General features: G+C 56.7%; 3 protein-coding genes and 2 long non-coding RNA genes across 7 annotated transcripts in view; 3 read left to right on the top strand and 2 right to left on the bottom strand.

The window, feature by feature from the left end:
- CARM1 (coactivator associated arginine methyltransferase 1) overlaps window positions 1–1,504 on the top strand; it is a 38,009-nt gene extending 36,505 nt beyond the window's left edge. For both annotated transcript variants that reach the window (XM_070625522.1, XM_070625521.1), the window contains one exon: window positions 96–1,504. In XM_070625522.1, coding sequence (XP_070481623.1) covers window positions 96–238 — 143 coding nt within the window. In that variant the 3' untranslated portion in view covers window positions 239–1,504. The remainder of the gene's footprint in view (window positions 1–95) is intronic.
- Window positions 687–5,991, bottom strand: YIPF2 (Yip1 domain family member 2). 2 transcript variants are annotated; one of them, XM_070625524.1, is made up of 10 exons: window positions 5,853–5,991; window positions 5,641–5,701; window positions 5,138–5,295; window positions 4,967–5,047; window positions 3,676–3,763; window positions 2,398–2,514; window positions 2,151–2,317; window positions 1,897–2,079; window positions 1,680–1,811; window positions 687–1,602 (listed from the first exon to the last, which is right to left on the bottom strand). In XM_070625524.1, the coding sequence occupies exons 2-10, from the start codon at window positions 5,669–5,671 to the stop codon at window positions 1,552–1,554; spliced, it is 1,008 nt and encodes a 335-aa protein (XP_070481625.1). In that variant the 5' UTR covers window positions 5,672–5,701; window positions 5,853–5,991; the 3' UTR covers window positions 687–1,551. The 2 variants fall into 2 exon arrangements, with proteins under 2 accessions (XP_070481625.1, XP_070481626.1); XM_070625525.1 differs by having other exon boundaries at window positions 1,897–2,046.
- LOC139084149 (uncharacterized) lies at window positions 5,195–11,907 on the top strand. The gene is made up of 2 exons (XR_011541500.1): window positions 5,195–5,319; window positions 11,595–11,907. It is a non-coding gene; the product is annotated as an uncharacterized lncRNA (long non-coding RNA).
- On the top strand, window positions 6,067–7,813 carry TIMM29 (translocase of inner mitochondrial membrane 29). The gene is made up of 2 exons (XM_070625523.1): window positions 6,067–6,184; window positions 6,268–7,813. The coding sequence occupies exons 1-2, from the start codon at window positions 6,091–6,093 to the stop codon at window positions 6,954–6,956; spliced, it is 783 nt and encodes a 260-aa protein (XP_070481624.1). The 5' UTR covers window positions 6,067–6,090; the 3' UTR covers window positions 6,957–7,813.
- The window catches only part of LOC139084146 (uncharacterized), a 36,841-nt gene continuing 30,624 nt past the window's right edge, over window positions 9,990–16,206 (bottom strand). Inside the window, exons 2-3 of the long non-coding RNA XR_011541498.1 lie at window positions 11,580–14,764; window positions 9,990–11,032 (exon numbers count right to left, since the gene is read on the bottom strand). This is a non-coding gene — a long non-coding RNA (uncharacterized lncRNA). The remainder of the gene's footprint in view (window positions 11,033–11,579; window positions 14,765–16,206) is intronic.

The following is a 16,206-nucleotide window of genomic DNA, read 5'->3' as shown; positions in this document are numbered from 1 at the left end:
CCCTCTCGCCTGCTCGCTCGCTCGCTCTCTCTCTCTGCGGCGCGTCCAGGCGGGGAGGGCAGAGCGGCCGCTCAGTGCCCACGGCCGCCCCACAGGCTCGTCGGGCGCCCAGGGCGGCGGCGGCGGCGGCTCCAGCGCCCACTACGCGGTCAACAGCCAGTTCACCATGGGTGGCCCCGCCATCTCCATGGCCTCACCCATGTCCATCCCGACCAACACCATGCACTACGGGAGCTAGACCTGTGCGGGACAGACGGACTGCCAGCACCAGGAAACCAAATGAAGCCAGCCGCCCCTGCGGCGGCGCGCCCGTCCTGGAGGAGCCCCACCCCCGGCCCCAGCCCTCTTTGCTATGGGAACTCGGACACTTTTTTACACGATGTCGTTGTCGCCGCCGCCCCCACCCCACTGCCCACCCACCTCTTGGCCCTGAGTGCGTGTCGCTGCCATGTTTTACACGAGATCATGTCGTGGGAGCCCTCGGCCCCCTCCTGCCCTCTCCACCCTGACCTGGGTTTGACATCTGCCGCATCTGGGCCTGACAGCTGCCGGTGGCGGTGGGGGAACAGCTGTCACCCCGCCTGGCCCCTGGGCGCCTGCCCTGGCTCGTCCCCTGTGGGAGGGCCATCCTGGCTGGGCGGGGCCTCCCTTTCCACTCCCAGGCCTTGGTCACCATGGGCGTGACGTGCTGCTTTTTTTAATTTTATTTTTTTACGAAAAGAACCAGTGTCAATCCACAGCCCCTCTGAGAAAGCAGGCCGGCCGGGCCGAGCCAGCAGCCCCTCCTGACCCAGAGGCTCCGTCGGGGGGGGGCTTTCTGGGGGTGGCGGCCCTGCCGGGTCTGCAGGCCGGGCCCCCTCCCCCAAGGGTTCACCTCACACTTGAATGTACAACCCAGCCCGGCAGTCGGGAAGGCCCTCCGTCCTAGGCCCCGCCTCTTGCTGCTGTCCTGTCCCTGAGCCCCTGCAGGTCTACCCTCCACCCCTACCCCCACCCCGCCAAGAGCGAGAGCAGGTGGCCCCGGGCCTGGCGGGCAGGGCCACCGTGGCGGCCCGGGGCAGACACAGAAACCTCATGGACCTGTTGTGGAAGGCGTCCTCTTTCCTGTAGCTAATGTCAGGCCTGTGTGTCTCCCTCAACCTTCTTAGACGCTCCAGTCCCCACTACTAAGATGGCATTTGGGCCCCCCCAGCCTGGGAAGGGGCCTGGCAGGGACCTGTCCCTCCAAAAGAAATAAAAAGGAAATGTATGTTTCAGCACAGGCCATTTTCTTCTCCTGCCCCGTTTCTAACACCCCCAACTCCGTGTGGTGGCGCTCAGGTGAGTCCCCAGGCCCTGGTCACTTGGCGCCCCAGAGGAGCTGCCCTGCCTGTCAGGGGAAGCAGGTGGCCCTCGGGTGACAGTGCCCTGGACGCTCCCTGCTTGGCTGCCCCCCTCCCGCCTTTATATCAATTCTCTGAATCACCTTTGCATAGAAAATAAAAGTGTTTGCTTTGTAAGAAAAGTCTGGAAAGGAGCGGAGTCATCTCGAGGTGTCAAGGGGGCCTTCATTCATGGTCTGAGGGTGGGTAGGGCAGGCAGAAGCGTCCTTTCGTGCTGGGCCTGGAAGAGAGGGACTCCTGGAGTGGCCCCTCAGGGAGACCGGCAGCCCCCAGCCCCCGCTGGGAACAGCCCCTCACCTGCAGGCTCTGGCCATCCGGGGTAGCCACGGACCATGGCGAGGTGGGTGGCAGCAGTATGCTTGGGGGCAGAGCCGTGGCCCGGGGTGGAGGTGCCACGTGCGCCGGAGGCAGCGGCTGGAAGAAGTAAAACTGAACCGAGACCCCGGGAGTCAGCGTCGGGACCACTGAGCCACCCGCCACCCCAAGGCCTGGCCGAGAGCAGCCCGGACCGCACCTTACACCCCAGGGCCAGGAGGGCGTGGAGCAGCACGACGACAGACAGCAGCACGGCCGCCGCCAGCCGGGTGTCCTCGCGGACGACAGGCCAGAGGGTGAACACCAGGCCGGCGGCTGACAGGGCCAGAGCCAGCACCCCGAAGAGCCACTGCAGCCACGGGACAGGGATGAGCCACAGGACCTGGGGGTGACACGCAGCTGGCTCCCAGGTGCTCCCGAGGGCACCCAGCCCCCGACCCCGGGCCCACTCACCACGGTGGGGATGAAGACGAAGAGGGAGTAGCCGTAGACGCACACGGTCTCCAGGAAGGTGTAGGGCCCCAGGCGCTCCCGGACGCCCTGGCGCCACCGCAGGAAGCCCCACAGCGCCAGCGGCACGAGCCAGGCGTAGCAATAGATGGTGACACCCGCCACGGTCACTGCGGGCGGAGGCGGGCCGTCAGCCCCGGGCCCGCAGCTCTGACCCCGCCAGGGGCTGCGCCCGGCCCGCGGTACTCACCCTTATGGAACTGGGGGCTGTAGTGGATGGAGGGGTCCCTCCTCTGGGCCAGCAGCAGCGTCAGGTTGCCCGTGATGGCCAGGACAAAGGCCAGCGTGGCACAGATCCAGAAGGGGCCTGCGGGAGGGTGTGGTCAGGGGCCCCGGGCTCCGCAGACAGCAGACTTGTCCCACGTCAACCGTGCTGGAACCCCAGCCTCTTCCCGAGCTTCAGGCTGCCTCCTGCACCGTCTGTCACCCCGACACTTGCCCAGGTCCCAGCGACGACGTGGTGGCTGAATCCAGTGCTGGTGTTCAGCAGTCCTCATCTTTCTCGGCCTTTCTACAGCCTTTGATGTGGCTGGATGATCCCTCTCCTTCTGGAAACCTCTCCACCTGGTTTCTGTCTCATCTCACTGGCAGGTCCTGGACCCCTTCCACTCCCCGGCCCCTCTTGTGACGGGGAACCACCCAGGGCAGCCCTCCGCCCTCCTCCTGCCTTGTCCCCCCTTGGGTGATCTCGTGCAGCATCAGGGCTTCGTGCCGCCTCTGTGCCAAGGACGCCAAACCCCGAGGCCGGGCCTCTGCCCTGAACCGCAGGCTCGCAGTCAGCGTTTCCATGGGGGCGTCTCCCACGCCACCCCCCAGGCGCCCTCTCCCCGCAAACCTGCCCAGCTTTTCCCATCATAAATGCAGCTCTCTCCTGCCAGCAGTCCAGGCAAAGAACCTGGGGGCCACCCTCGGCACCTCTCCTCCCACCGGCCACTGCTCATGAGCCAGTCCTGCTAACGGAAACTTCCAGACCTGCTCGTCGTCTGCGGCCTCCCCGGGGCGCCCTGCACACAGCGTTGCCCCTCCTGGGGCCCCTGCTGCCACACTCACCCCCACAGTAGCCAGAGGGCCCTGAGAGCACTCTCCATGCTCACCACAGCCTGCGCCACTGTCCTGTCACCTCTGCCACCTCCCAGCAGCTCGCTCTGCCCCAGGGGCAGTGCTGTCCTGCAGTTCAGTTGCATTTCCACCCCAACACCAGCAAGGGTCACTCCCTCACCCTCCTGAGAGGGGCCTTCCCCCACCAGCCACGCAAAACGGCAACTCTCTTCCTCAGAACTGTTAGCCTCTCTTCCCGGCCCTGTCGCCCTCTGCCCCCGCGTGTGTCTCGATGTCACTGAACATGATGGAAGTTCTACAGCCTCCGTGAGCATCTCTGCTTTCGCCTCAGCTGGAAATCTGGGCCTAGCACTCGGTCCACGTTTGCTGACTGAATAATCGAATGAGCTGAATGCGCAACCTCACTCACCATACAGGTCCGGCCGATTCCGCAGACGGTGCCGTACAAAGTTGTGGCCAGGCCGGGGCAGCAGCGAGCCTCTGATCCGGTCCAGGACCTGGGGGGCAAGGTCGGGCCAGGATGGAAGCCTACCCAGGGCTCCTCGCCGCCCACAGAGGAAAGGGGCCATGCTCCTGGGAGGACCTTAAAGGCTCCTTCTCTGCTGACTTCCCACCGCCTCTCTCCACACTGCCTGAAAGGTCTCAGCTCTTCCCGTTTTTTTCCTTTGCTGAGGAAGATTTGCCTGAGCTAACATCTATTGCCAATCTTCCTCTTTTTTTTTGTACGGGAGCTGCTGCCACAGCACAACGTCTGACAGATGAGTGGTGTAGGTCTGCGCCCAGGAACCAAACCCAGGCTGCCGTAGTGGAGTGTGCCAAACTTAACCACTAGGCCACCAGGGCTGGCCCCATTCTGGGTTTTTGATGAGCTGTTCCCATGGCTTGGAGCCCCTCCCTCTGGCCAGTCCCCACTCACTACCCCAGTGTCCCACCCCGAAGGAGTCTTCCGGTCCTGCCACCTTCCTCTTCGCTTCCCCCTCCTCTTGGCTCGGCGGCCCAAGACTGTCCTTACTGCCTCCCCTCCCAGCCCCAGGACAGTCACAGGTCCTGGGCATCCCCTCCCTACACCTCTCTCCAACATGTCCCTGCTCCACAGCCCTGGTTTATCATCATCTCCCACCTCAGCCTGGGGCCTCCGACCCACCTTCGACGCTCCACGATGCACGTCTGCTCATTCCACTCAGTCCTCGCCCACTCTAAACCCTTCCATGACTCCCTGGCACGCTCAGGATAAAACCCAAACTCCTTCCCATTGCTCACAAGGCCCCTTCTGACCTGGCTTCTGCCTGCCGGTCTCCCCCCCCCACCACACCTCCAACCAGATCGAGTGACAGATCGCTCCTGCGACAGTTCACACCTTCTCTCATCATCTTCTCTCATGCTGTTCCCTGTGCCCGGAACATACTCATGCTTCCCTCCACTCTGCCCGGCTAAGTCTTCCTTTTTTAGGTCTCAGCAAATTCCTCACCTCCTCCAGGAGGCCTTTCTCTATCCCCGCAGATCACATGTGTCCCCCATGTTCCCAACAGCCCCAGTCACACCATAATCCTCACAGCGCACCAGTTCCTTCTACCAGCCTGGGCAGCAACTCTTCTCCGTCGGGTATCGCCAGCACCCTGTCCAGGGCCTGGTGATCAGTGAACAGTGGCTGAACCCCAAGCAGGACTCGGAGCCCCATCCGCCAGCTTCCCGGGCCTGACCTGCCAGGTGTCCACGTCAAAGAAGCTCTGATAGTAGCCGAAGGTCCAGAAGCCGGGCTGCTGCTTCTCCTCCTGCAGGAGCTGCACAGCGCCGGCTCTCAGTGCCCGCCCGCCGGCCGGGCTCAGCCGGGGGCTGCACGGAGGCAGGACACAGGGGCTTCCGTGACTCACCGCGGTCTTGTCACTCTCCTCCACTTCGTCCTCAGCTCCATAGCTGTCCCCTGAGCCCACGGCCACAGCCACGTGTCCCTGCGGAGTCAGCTGCTCACTTCTGCTGGTGGTGGCTGCCTCTGGAGTCTCGGCCAGCAGATTGGTGGCTTCCTCAAACTCTATGGAGAAGTAACGGGACACAGGTATGTTTGGGGGGTCAAGACAATTTGGCCCACAGCGCCTCTGGGGGCGTGGCTTCTCAATTTTGGGGAGCGGGAAGGTGTGTCCCCTCCCTCCTATCAGGGAACGGCAACTCAGGGCTAGTTCTGGGAGAGATCAGATCTGGGCTCGGGTTAGAGATGGGAGCTCGGGACTGGAGCGGGGGTCGCCTTGGGGATGGGTTTCCTGCCTGGGTCGGGTTCACAGCGGCCTGGGGTCCGGCTTAGATCCGAGGTGGGCCCTGGATGGGAGGGTGTGGCCAGCGGCGGGGGTCGGGGCTCGGGCCGGCTCGCGGCCGCACTCACCGTGGAAGGCCAGCTCGTCGGCAGCTGCCATGGTCGCTCGGGGGCGTCACCGCATCCCGCTCTGAGGACAGAGGTCAATCAGGTCCGCCCCCCGCCCCGCCCGGCGCCCCTCCTGGAGTGTCTCCCTCGGCCCGCCCGGCCTGGCGGCTAACTGCGCCCACCGGGCCTCGCACTCGCGCCGCCGCCCCGCAGGTGCACCCCGCCCCGCTCACCTGCGGCGGCTCCAGCCGGCGCGGCCCCGGCTCTCTGCGCCTGCGCGGCCCGCCTGCCCGCAGCAGTCGTCAGCTCTCGGACCGGACAGCAACATCCGGCGTCGGTCCGTTTACTATCCTCTTCCGGCGGGAAGCCACTTCCGGCAATGTCGGCGCTTGCGCAGGAGAGACTCCCCGGGCCTTTTCCTTCGCCTCCCTGGCGTTTCTCTGCGGAACACGGACGCCAAGCCGGAAGAGGATGGCGACGGCCGCTCTGAAGAGGTTGTGGTCCCGAGGCCGCGGGGAGGCGGGCGGCACTGAGGCCGCGAAGCCGGGTGTGTGGGCGCGGTTGGGTGAGTAGCGGCAGGCGGCGGCGGGGCGGGGCGGGGCGGGGGCTGCGGCGGTGGGCGGCTCTCACGGCGCGTCTCTCCCGCAGGCGCCTGGGCGCGCGCGCTGCTCCGGGACTACGCCGAGGCCTGCGGGGACGCGGCGGCGGCGGCCCGGGCCCGGCCGGTGCGCGCGGCCGCGTACGCAGGGCTGCTGGGCGGCGCGGCGGCCTGCTGCGCGCTGGCGCCGGGCGAGGCGGCCTTTGAGGAGGCGCTGCTCGACGCGTCGGGGACGCTGCTGCTCCTGGCGCCGGCCACGCGCAACCGCGCCTCGGAGGCGCACGTGCAGCGGCTGCTCTGGCTGCGGGGCCGCGGGCGCCTGCGCCACGCCAGCCTGGGCCTCTGCTCGCTGGTCTACGAGGCGCCCTTCGACGCCCAGACCAGCCTCTACCAGGCTCGCTGCCGCTACCTGCAGCCCCGCTGGGCCGACTTCCCCGCCCGGGTGCTGGACGTGGGCTTCGCGGGCCGCTGGTGGGTGCTCGGGGCCCGCATGCGCGACTGCGACATCAACGACGACGAGTTCCTCCACCTGCCGGCGCACCTGCGCGTCATCGGGCCCCAGCAGCTGCGCTCCGAGGCCAACGAGCGGCTCTTCGACGAGAAGTACAGGCCGGTGGTGCTCACGGACGATCAGGTGGACCAGGCGCTGTGGGAGGAGCAGGTCCTGCAGAAGGAGAAGCGGGAGCAGCTCGCCCTGAGCCAGGCCGACTCTCTGCTGCCGCCGGAGGGCGCGAGATGAGACCCCGGGGGAGACCCCGGGATGGGGCAGTTGGTGGGAGGGCGCCTCGAAGGCAGCGACGGAGATCAGCTACGTGCGGAGTGTGGTCTCGCTGGGTTCCCCAAATTAGGGGCCTTTCTCGCTCTCCCCTTGTTCCTTGTTCCCTGAAGCCGGTCCAGAGCCGTCTGGGTCGAGGACTTGGGCGGAGCGGAGTGGCGTGGCCGTGTGTTTTCCACTGCCGGAGTCAGTAATGAGCCTTATTCATAACTGAGCCTTTTTGTCACTGCTTGGCCGCACAGTCCCCCCGACTGAGGTGTCCTATTTGTGGGGGGACTCCCAAGCTCTCCTAAGACCGTTCCGATTTCCGTTTAAAATTGGAGCTGAAATGTTTATTTATTCCTATGAGTAACATGTTTGGGTTTTTTTTAACTTTTTATTTTGAAATAATTATAGTCTCGGAGGAAACTGGGGAAATAATACAGACATTCTGGGTACCCTTCCGCTGGCTTCCCCGAAATGGAACCGTGTTACATAAGCAATACCAAACCAAGAGATGGACATTGGTATGACTACGTGGGTTTCATAGGGAAACTTTTTGCAAAAAAAGAAAATGCCTGCTTTTACCATGTGTGTATTGAGGGTGATGTTAAAGTGACTTGGAGGAATAAAGCATTTTCTGATGTGGAACTCTATATGGAATCATAGATTCTGGTTATGTTACATTTAACCCTGAAAACGGAATCCTCTGTAAGGGAATGTTAGCATACATAGCTAGGTTATGGTAATCATACTTTTGAAACTAAAATATTGCAGGAATGAAATATCTCTGTCATCTAGGTGGCCCGTGGGTACTTAATAAAACCAGGAGGTGAAACAGCCATCTTTGTTGTGATGCTTGTGTTCATGCGTTTTGCTATTAACTTTTGGTGTCTGGACTGTTCATTCATACTATGGGTATATTGGACACATGGTAATTTTCATAGCATTACCTTTGGGGGAAGGGAGCATCTTATAAGTTAAGATCTGCATTTTACAAAGGAAAAGGTGAGGTTCAAAAAGTCCCTTATTTTTCCAAGGCTGTGGCAGGGCCATGATTCAAACTAACTCCCAGCCCTGTGACTTATTCCTCAGACTCGTGGCACTATCTTTGATCCTAACAACATCCTGCCACAAATTATTAAATGCTGTTATCGGTAGCCATACATAAAATTGAATACAGAAATAAGTGAATATAAAAAAGAAATGCAGGGGCCAGCCCGGTGGCATAGTAGTTAAGTTCGTGCACTCTGCTTCAGGTGCCCAAGGTTCACAGGTTCGTATCCCAGGCATGGACCTAGCACCACTGATCAGGCCACGCTGTAGCAACGTCCCATATAAAATAGAGGAAGATTGGCACAGATGTTAGATCAGTGACAGTCTTCCTCAAGGAAAAAGAGGGAGATTGGCAACAGATGTTAGCTCAGGGCCAATCTTCCTCGCCAGAAAAAAAAAAATGCAATGAAAACAGCCAAATGATACTGAATTGTAATCCTATACCGTTACCTGCCAAAGGCTCTGGACCTAAATCCTGACATCTTTGTTCAAGAGAGACAGATTAACCAACTGCAAGGGAAGGAGTGAGACACACTGGCATCAGCGTGAGACTTGTTCCTTGCTGCGATCAGAAGCATGGAAAGAGGACTGCACACCTTCACTGCTGGAGTCCGTTATTCAGGGCCCCTCCTGCCTTTCAGCCAGGGTGTGTCCGTGCAGCCTCCCTGTGGCTGTGAAGCTCAGAACGGTGGTTGGCAAAAAACTAAACAGCTCTCAGTGTGTTCATGGGAATCATAGGGCGTAGGATAGGCCTGAAGCCCACGTGGCTTTATGTTTGGTTGGAGGGTCAGCCTTTCCCTTCAGAATCCTGCTATATTTTTGCTCCCCTCTCTAGTAGCTCTGGTCTCCTGAGTTTGGTGTAAGGCACAAACAAAAGCTGTCAGATGGGCCCGCAGTGTTGGGACATAGACGGCTCCCAAAGGTCGGGTCCAGGTCTCCTTGTTCATTTCTGAGCTGCAGACACCCCACAGCATCAGCAGATGTTGGAGGAGTTACATGAGGACTGCACATGCCCAGTGTGGGTGGGTGGGAGCTGGTCTGTCCTGCTGGGGAGGAGGTAGCAGTCTGGGGTTGGCTCCCCATCCTTTGGCCAACCCAGGGGAAGAGGCCCCTGCTCTCAGCCCTGCCCAGTGCCGGAGACAGCAGAGTGGACAGACTGCCTCCGTTGCCGTAGGGGCCGGGTCTGGGCAGGAAGAACTGTGCCTTCACGTAGGGTCTGAATCTCAGCTGTCACACTGAGCGGCTTTGTGACTGAGCTGGGCTAGGGCAGTTAGGCAAGAAAGAGAAATAAAAGTCATCCAGGTCAGAAAGGAAGAAGTAACACACTGACTTTTTGCAGGTGGCATGATATATATGGGAGACCCTAAAGACTCCACCAAAAACTTAGAACTAAAACATTCGGTAAAGTTGCAGGATCCAAAATCAGTATATAAAAGGCTCTTGTGTTCCATACACTAATAACGAGCTGTCAGAAATTGAAAAAGTCCCATTTACAACTACATCAAAAAGAATACCTAGGAATAAATGTAAGCAAGGAGCTGAAAGACCTGGACACTGAAAACTATTAAGACATTGAGGAAAGAAATCGAAGACACAGCTAAATGGAAAGATATTCCGTGCTCGTGGATGGGAAGAATACTATGAAAATGTCCATACTACCCGAAGCAATCTATAGATTCAATACAATCCCTATCAAGTTTCAATGGCATTTTTCACAGTAATAGGACAAACAATCCTAAAGTTTGTACGAAACCACAAAAGGCCATGAATAGCCAAAGCAATCCTGAGAAAACAAAGCTGGAGGCATCACGCCCTGATTTCAAAATATACTACAAAGCTATAGTCATCACAACAGCATGGTACTGGCACAAAACCAGACACACAGATCAATGGAACAGAATCGAGAGCCCAGAAATAAACCCACGTTTATATGGTCCATTTACGACAGAGGAGCCAAGAACATACAATGGAGAAAGGAAAGTTTCTTTAATAAATGGTGTTGGAAAAGCTGGACATCCACATGCAAAAGAATGAAATGAGACCACTATCTTACACCGTACACAAAAACTAACTCAAAATGGATTAAAGACTTGAATGTAAGAATTGAAACCATATTGGGGCTGGCCCGGTGGTGCAGCAGTTAAGTCCGCACGTTCCGCTTCGGCGGCCCAGGGTTTGCCATTTCAGATCCCGGGTGTGGACATGGCACAGCTTGGCACGCCATGCTGTGGTAGGCGTCCCACATATAAAGTAGAGGAAGAGGGGCACGGATGTGAGCTCAGGGCCAGTCTTCCTCAGCAAAAAAGAGGAGGATTGGCTAGATGTTAACTCAGGGCTAATCTTCCTCAAAAAAAAAAAAAAAGAATTGAAACCATAAAACTCCTAGAAGAAAACACGTAGTAAGCTCCTTGACACTGATCTTGGTGATGATTTTTTAGATTTGACACCAAAAGCAGAGAAAACAAAGGAAAAATCAACAAGTGGGACTAGATCAAACTAAAAAGCGTCTGCAGAGCAAAGGAAACCAACAAAATGAGAAAGCAACCTATAGAATGGGAGAAAATATTTCCAAATCATATCTGTTAAGGAGTTAATATCCAAAATATATGAAGAATTCATACAACCCAATAGCAAAAAAAAAAAAAAGGCAGAGGCTCTGAATAGACATTTTTCCCAAAAAGACATACAAAATGGCCAACAGGTATATGAAAAGGTGCTCGACATCACTTATCAGGGACATGCAAATCAAAGCCACAGTGAGATCTCAGCTCACGCAACTGTTAGGATGGCTGTTGTCAAAAAGACAAGAAGTCAGTGTACCCACAACATGACTAACAATAATGTACAACTGAAATCTCACAAGGTTGTAATCTATCATAACATTAATAATAAAAAAAAAAAGACAAGAAGTCAGTGTTGGTGAGGATGTGGAGAGAAGGGAACTCTCATACACCGCTGGTGGGTGTAAATTGGGGCAGCCACTCTGGAAAGCAGTACGGAGGTTCCTAAAAAAATAAAAAAAAGAAGTACCATATGATCCAGCAATTCCACTTGTGGATACTTATCTGAAGAAAACAAAACCACTAACTCTAAAAGCTACATGCCCCCCATGTTCCTTGCAGCATTATTTACTATACATATGAAGCACGAAAACAACCTAAGGCTCCAGCAACTGAGGAATGTTTAAAGAGAATGTGGTCTACATAGACAACAGAATATCATTCAGCCATAAAAATGAACAAAAGCTTGCCTTTGTGACAATGGATGGACCTTAAGGACATTACGCTAAGTGAAATAAGTCAGACAGAGAAAGACAGATATCAAAAGATTTCACATGTGGAATCTAAAGAAAGAAAAACAAGGTCAGGGACAGAGAGCAGATTAGTAGTTGCCAGACTACTGGGCTCGGGGGTGGGCGAAATGGGTGAAGGGGGTCAAAAGGTAGAAACTTCCAGTTAGAGGATAAGTCAGTCCTGAGGGTGTAACGTACAGGATAGTGACTGTAGTTAATAATACTGTATTGTGTATTTTCTGAAAATGTTTGAATCTCACCTTTCACACTTACAGGTGAAGCAGCTTCTCCGCGCCCCAAGCTCCTTTTCTGTAAATGGCGATGATTCCGCTCGAGTTGTAAGAACAATCTGGAAGCACATATGAGCACGTGGGACCCAGTGGGCATCACGGTCCGCGGTGTGCGGAGACGCCAGCCCAGAATGCACGCCCCACGGGCTGTGCTCTGCAAGATGGGCAACCCGGCCGCGGGAACCACGGGGACCAGGGCCGCCCAGGGGGAGTGCTCAGGACGTGGAGGAGAAGAGCCATGGAGCAGAGCGTGCCCATCTCCTGGAGCCAAAAGACACTTGGATTGAATACGAACGTTTTCAGGCCTCTCTTTCTTTAAACTTTCTCTTTAGTTGCTTGGATCGGTTCAGCTTTCCAGGCGTGGGCCCCGGTGGGCACTCCGGGCTGGCTGCTGTGCCCCTCGAGGCGGGCAGAGGCCTCAGGCCCACTGTGCGCTGGGCAGCGGGAGGAGCGCGGTCCTGGCAGCGAGGGAGGGGCCACATGCATCTGTGGGCCTGCACCTGCCGTCCGCAGAGGTGGCCTGTCCCCTGAGATGTCCCCTGCTGCTTCCCGGACGCCTGGCTGGCCTGGGCGCTGGCCCAGCTCCCTACTGTCTGGGAGTCGTCCTGAGGTGCCTAGCGCGCTAGGCCCTGCACCAGGGGATGGCGGCAAGTGCCCAGGGCTGGGACTTAAGGAGACCCTCGCTCCCAGGGCCAGGCAGGGCAGGGGCTGCCCTGAGAGGGGCCTCCTGAAAGTCTGCATCAGGCCTTACCTCGCTGCCTGCCCTGGCCCCGGCCATGATCCCTGCTGACGCCACAAGCGCTTCTGCAGGTGAGGCTCACGGCCACAGGTGGAGGGCCCCCGACAGGCTCTGGCGTTTTGCTGACTCAGCCCATCGCCATCCTCCAGGTTTGGTCATGTGACAGGTACTTATTTGGGAGACACTTGAAAGAAGAGGCCGAACCCGTAGGACTGTAAGGTCTGGGGACAGCTCACAGCGTTCTGACACTCTTTTGTATGACAAGTTTCAAACATACACAAGGATGTCTGACCTCCCATAACTCATCACCCAATTCAACAATTAAGAGTGTGCCACATTGGTGTCAGTTGTCTCAGTTTTTCCTTTCTTTGCTGAGGTATTTTTATTTTTTGTTTATCTTTGAGAGGAAGATTGGCCCAGAGCTAACATCTGGTGCCAGTCTTCCTCTGTTTTATGTGGGACGCCACCACAGCGTGGCCTGACGAGCGGTGCCATGTCCGCACCTGGGATCTGAACCAGCAAAACCCTGGGCTGCTGAAGTGGAACACATGAACTTAACCTCTGTGCCACTGAGTCAGCCCCTGCTGAAGCATTTTAAAGCAAATCCCCGACATCATGTCCTCTCACCCCTATGATTTCAGTATCATTTTTTAACGTAATGACGTGATTGTCACACCTAATGAAATTCACAGTAATTCTTCAGTGTCATTTGGTACCAGTCCATGATCACATTTCTCCAATAGTCTCAAAAACGTCTTTTTACACTTTGCTTTGTTTTAATCCAGATCCAAACGAGGTCCCCACATTGTATTTGGTGGTTGTGTCGTTTAAGTCCCTTTTCATCTAGAGACGGTCCCCCGACACGTACCTTTGACCTGTTGCAGACATGGGTGCGGTCGCCTTGAGATGTCCCACACACTGGATTTGGCAGCTCGTGACATGCAACTTGTCCCTCTAGCCCCGTGGTCCCTCTATCAGGTCTCAGCTCAGAATGCACATCGGGGCCGCCTGGGGACCTGAACTCTCCAGGCCGTGAAGTCCATGTCGCCGGCTGGGTCCCAGGCAACCACAGGTTTCAGATGTCGCCAGGTGTTGCCCATATATATTCCAGTCTGAGCACCACTACTGCAGAGGCTTGATTCGGATCGTGTTCAACTGCTCCAGCACGTTCCTGCCTAGTGGGTGCTGTTGCCTCCGATTGCATCACGTCGGGACAAATACCATGTCTGGTTGTCCCACTGTCCGTCCCGTTAGGTTTTCTGTCAGCTTTCTTCTAAGGGGTTTGTCAGCTGATCGATGCGTGAATCAGTCATGGCATCAGGGGCCCTGACATGCAGCCCGGTGCCTTTGTGCTGCCATCTTACTCGGAACTGGTGAGACCCGGGCGTCCCACACATGCTGCCGCTGATTCAGCGAGACCCAGCACGTGGAGCTTCTGGAGAACTCGCCGCCATCCACGGGAGGAGTCCCCAACTGGCCCTGTTGAGATTTTCCCGAGGGCGGCTGCAAGGGTGCCGTGTCCCTTCCCCGGCTGGTGGCAGACCAGAACGGCTCTTCCGAACAGCCATTCATCATTACCAACGGGACCTGTGGGGACAGCCACCTCCAGGCCAGGGGAGACCCGATCAGGGGCACGCAGCCGGGACGTGTCCTGGGGTCAGCTGGAACCGACATTCCCAGGGGCACTGCGGATGTCTTAGGCCACCAAGGAGGGCCCGCCAAGCATTCCTGGAGCTGCTGCCTTTGGCAGAGCTGTCCCAGGCGTCCCCTGCCGCCCCTCCCCTTTTCCCTTATGCGACTTGCTTTGAATAAGGAAAAATGCTCGGGTGGTCAGCGCTGGTGAGGCTGCAAGTCGTCTTTCTTTGTTTATTTTTATTGCAGTCACATTCACATAACATCCAATTAACCACAGGGCGATGGATCCAGTGGTAATTAGAATTCACACCGTGTGACCACCGCCTCTGTCTACTTCCAAAACATGTTTATCACCCCAAAATAAAGCCCGGCCCCTTAAGCAGGCACTCTGCTCCCCGTCCATCCAGCCCCGTCGGCCCCCAGTCTGCTATCTGTCTCGGTGAATTTTCTGATTCTGGACATTTCGTATGAATGGAAGCCTACAATATGTGGCTTTTCGTGTCTGACTTCTCTCACTTAGCATAATGTCTTCAAGGGTCGTGCATGTGGTAGCGTGTCTCAGAACTTCCTGCCTTTTACAGCTGAAGAATATTCCATGGTCCAGATGTGCCTCAGCGGGTTTACCCATGCGTCCACGGATGGGCATCCGGCTCGTTTCCCGCTCTGGGCTGTTGGGCACGGTGCTGCTGTGAACGCTCGTGTAGGACATTTCCTTGCTATCCTCTTCCATTAAGTTTTTTTTTTTAACTCTCCTTTTTCCACAAAGCAATATGCTTGCTGCCTAAAATCAAAATAATACAGAAATTAGTGAAAGAAATTAGGCCCCATAATCCCATCCCCCCATTAACATGTTCTTCCAGACTTTGACTAGAGCCTTTTCAAAATATATTTGTTTAACAATACTAAAGGCAGGAAATCAACGGAACAAAATCGACACAAGTAAGCTGGTAGGTAGGCCCCCAGCAATAGGCTGTCGCTGGATAGGATGTCACGAGAAATGCTAAGAGACAATCAGTTGGTTTCCAACAGCTGGTTCAGTGATGGATCCTCGAGTTCTTGATGGAGGGAGAGGCCTCAGTTCCCAGCCTCTGGTGGCCCCAGATGAAACAATGGAACTGGTGACGCGGAGGCCGGGGGCCGCCCTGTCCTGACTCTTCAGTCAATTTCCCCTGAGCACCAGGCCAACTTGGGTCAGCTTGGAAAACTAGCCCGGGGCTCCCGACAAAAATGCCACCGCATGGTCATCAGATTGGCAACCAGTAAAAATCTGACAATCCCCAGTGCGGGGCGGGTGGTGGAGAACCAGGAGCTCTCACAGCCAGGGGAGTGTAAGCCGGTGCAGCTGCCTGGGGACCGTGCACGCAGGGTGGACGGGCAGCTCTGGCGCGTGCATCTTCAGCTGCTGGGAGCATGCGCACGCGTCTCTGGAGAAGCCCCGGGTGTGCCCGGATACAGCACTGTCCAGAGCAAGTGCTGAAGTGTCTGTAAGCTGAGGCTAGATAGCGGGCGGTGCATCCAGACGCTGGGTGTTGTCAGTCCGTCTGGGCTGCTCTAATAAGACACCACAGTCCGGGGATGGATAAACAAGAGAATTTGATTTCTCACCGTTCCGGAGGCCGGGAGTCTGAGCTCAGAGGGCCAGCACAGTTGATGAGGGCCCTCTCCTGGTTGTAGATTTCTCGCTGTGTCCCCACATGGTGGGGGACAAGGCAGCTCTCTGGCGGGTCCTTTATAGGGACACTAATCCCATTCCTGAGGGCCCCACCCTCATGACCTCGTCACCTCCCAAAGGCCTCCCCATCACCTTTGGGGGCGAGCACTCCACCACACGCATTTGCAGGGGCCACAAACCTTGAGAGCAGCAGGCGCTGTCTGGCAGTGAGGACGAGTGAACCTGGTCCGCATGCCTCTGCACCTGACCCGACAGGACACGGGCCCAAATAAAGGCAAGCGGAAGTTACTGCGTGTGGCACAATGGCTTTATCCAAAGTTAGAAGCATGTTCAAACAGCACCACAGACAGCAAACGTTCAAAGGAAAGAAACAGAACACAACCAAACACACGGACGACAGTGATGAATGGACTTGTCAACATCAGAGGGACAAGCCAACACACAGCTGAGAGGAGAGGATGACGTCCTCCCCAGGTCGTCACCCCGAGCGGTCTACAGGGGAGCCTTGAAGAATATGTGGAGGGAACCAGCCCTTTCACGTTAAAAGTTCA

This window comes from Equus przewalskii, chromosome 6, assembly GCF_037783145.1.
Source record: "Equus przewalskii isolate Varuska chromosome 6, EquPr2, whole genome shotgun sequence".
NCBI classification, from domain to species: domain Eukaryota; kingdom Metazoa; phylum Chordata; class Mammalia; order Perissodactyla; family Equidae; genus Equus; species Equus przewalskii.
Note: the sequence above shows the minus strand (reverse complement) of the source record. Positions and strands in the feature narration are given on the sequence as shown.